At 63.5% G+C, this 736-nt stretch overlaps 1 protein-coding gene across 1 annotated transcript in view; it reads right to left on the bottom strand.

Moving 5' to 3' along the window:
• Window positions 1–245: 245 nt before the first annotated feature.
• DOK2 (docking protein 2) overlaps window positions 246–736 on the bottom strand; it is a 2,944-nt gene continuing 2,453 nt past the window's right edge. Inside the window, exon 5 of the mRNA XM_029086917.1 lies at window positions 246–730. Coding sequence (XP_028942750.1) covers window positions 246–730 — 485 coding nt within the window. The remainder of the gene's footprint in view (window positions 731–736) is intronic.

The following is a 736-nucleotide window of genomic DNA, read 5'->3' as shown; positions in this document are numbered from 1 at the left end:
GCCCAGGTGTGTCCATCCCACAGCTGCCCAGGTGTGTTTGCTCCACAGCTGCCCAGGTGTGTCCATCCACAGCTGCCCAGATGTGCCCACCACTCCAAAGTGATACCCAGGCAGAGGGAACATTTCGCTTCATCCCCTCCAGCCATGGGTGTGCTGAGCTGGGGGGGTCTCAGCTGTGCCAGGGGGTGGAGGGGGCTGCAGCAGTGGGACAGGGTGTCCTCTCGTCCTCTCCTTCCCCATCCTGCTCACTGCAGGTTCCTCTTCTTTGCAACCTTGAGGGCCACGTTGTCATACTCGGTGTCCCCCAACCACTCCTTGCCCTGCAGCAGGAAGGGCTGGCGGAGAGGGAGGGGTCTCTTGGGCACCGCATAGTCATCCCGCTGGGGGTTGTAGGGGTACTCGTGCCCGGTGGGCTCCTCTGGGGCTGCTTGCAACCTCCACGCCTCCCCCTTCACCTCCTCGGGCTCGTCATAGACGATGTGGGCGGACAGACCCTCGGGCTCATCGTAGATGTGATCGGGTTTGGCGGCGGTGGGGCGAGGTGGGGGCTGCTTGCCCGTTTGCCCCCCTGCTGCCTCCCCGATACTGTGGTAGAGGGGGTCGGGGACCTCCTCAGGGTGGTGGGACGAGCTGCTGAACTTGTGAGACACAAAGGTCTTGGCGATGGTGTCGAAGGGGACGGCGTACTCGGATTCAATGGCTGCTTTGGCTGGGGGCACCTTTCTCCCGCCCTTCT

This window comes from Antrostomus carolinensis, unplaced genomic scaffold, assembly GCF_000700745.2.
Source record: "Antrostomus carolinensis isolate BGI_N321 unplaced genomic scaffold, ASM70074v2 scaffold33670, whole genome shotgun sequence".
Lineage (NCBI taxonomy): Eukaryota > Metazoa > Chordata > Aves > Caprimulgiformes > Caprimulgidae > Antrostomus > Antrostomus carolinensis.
Note: the sequence above shows the minus strand (reverse complement) of the source record. Positions and strands in the feature narration are given on the sequence as shown.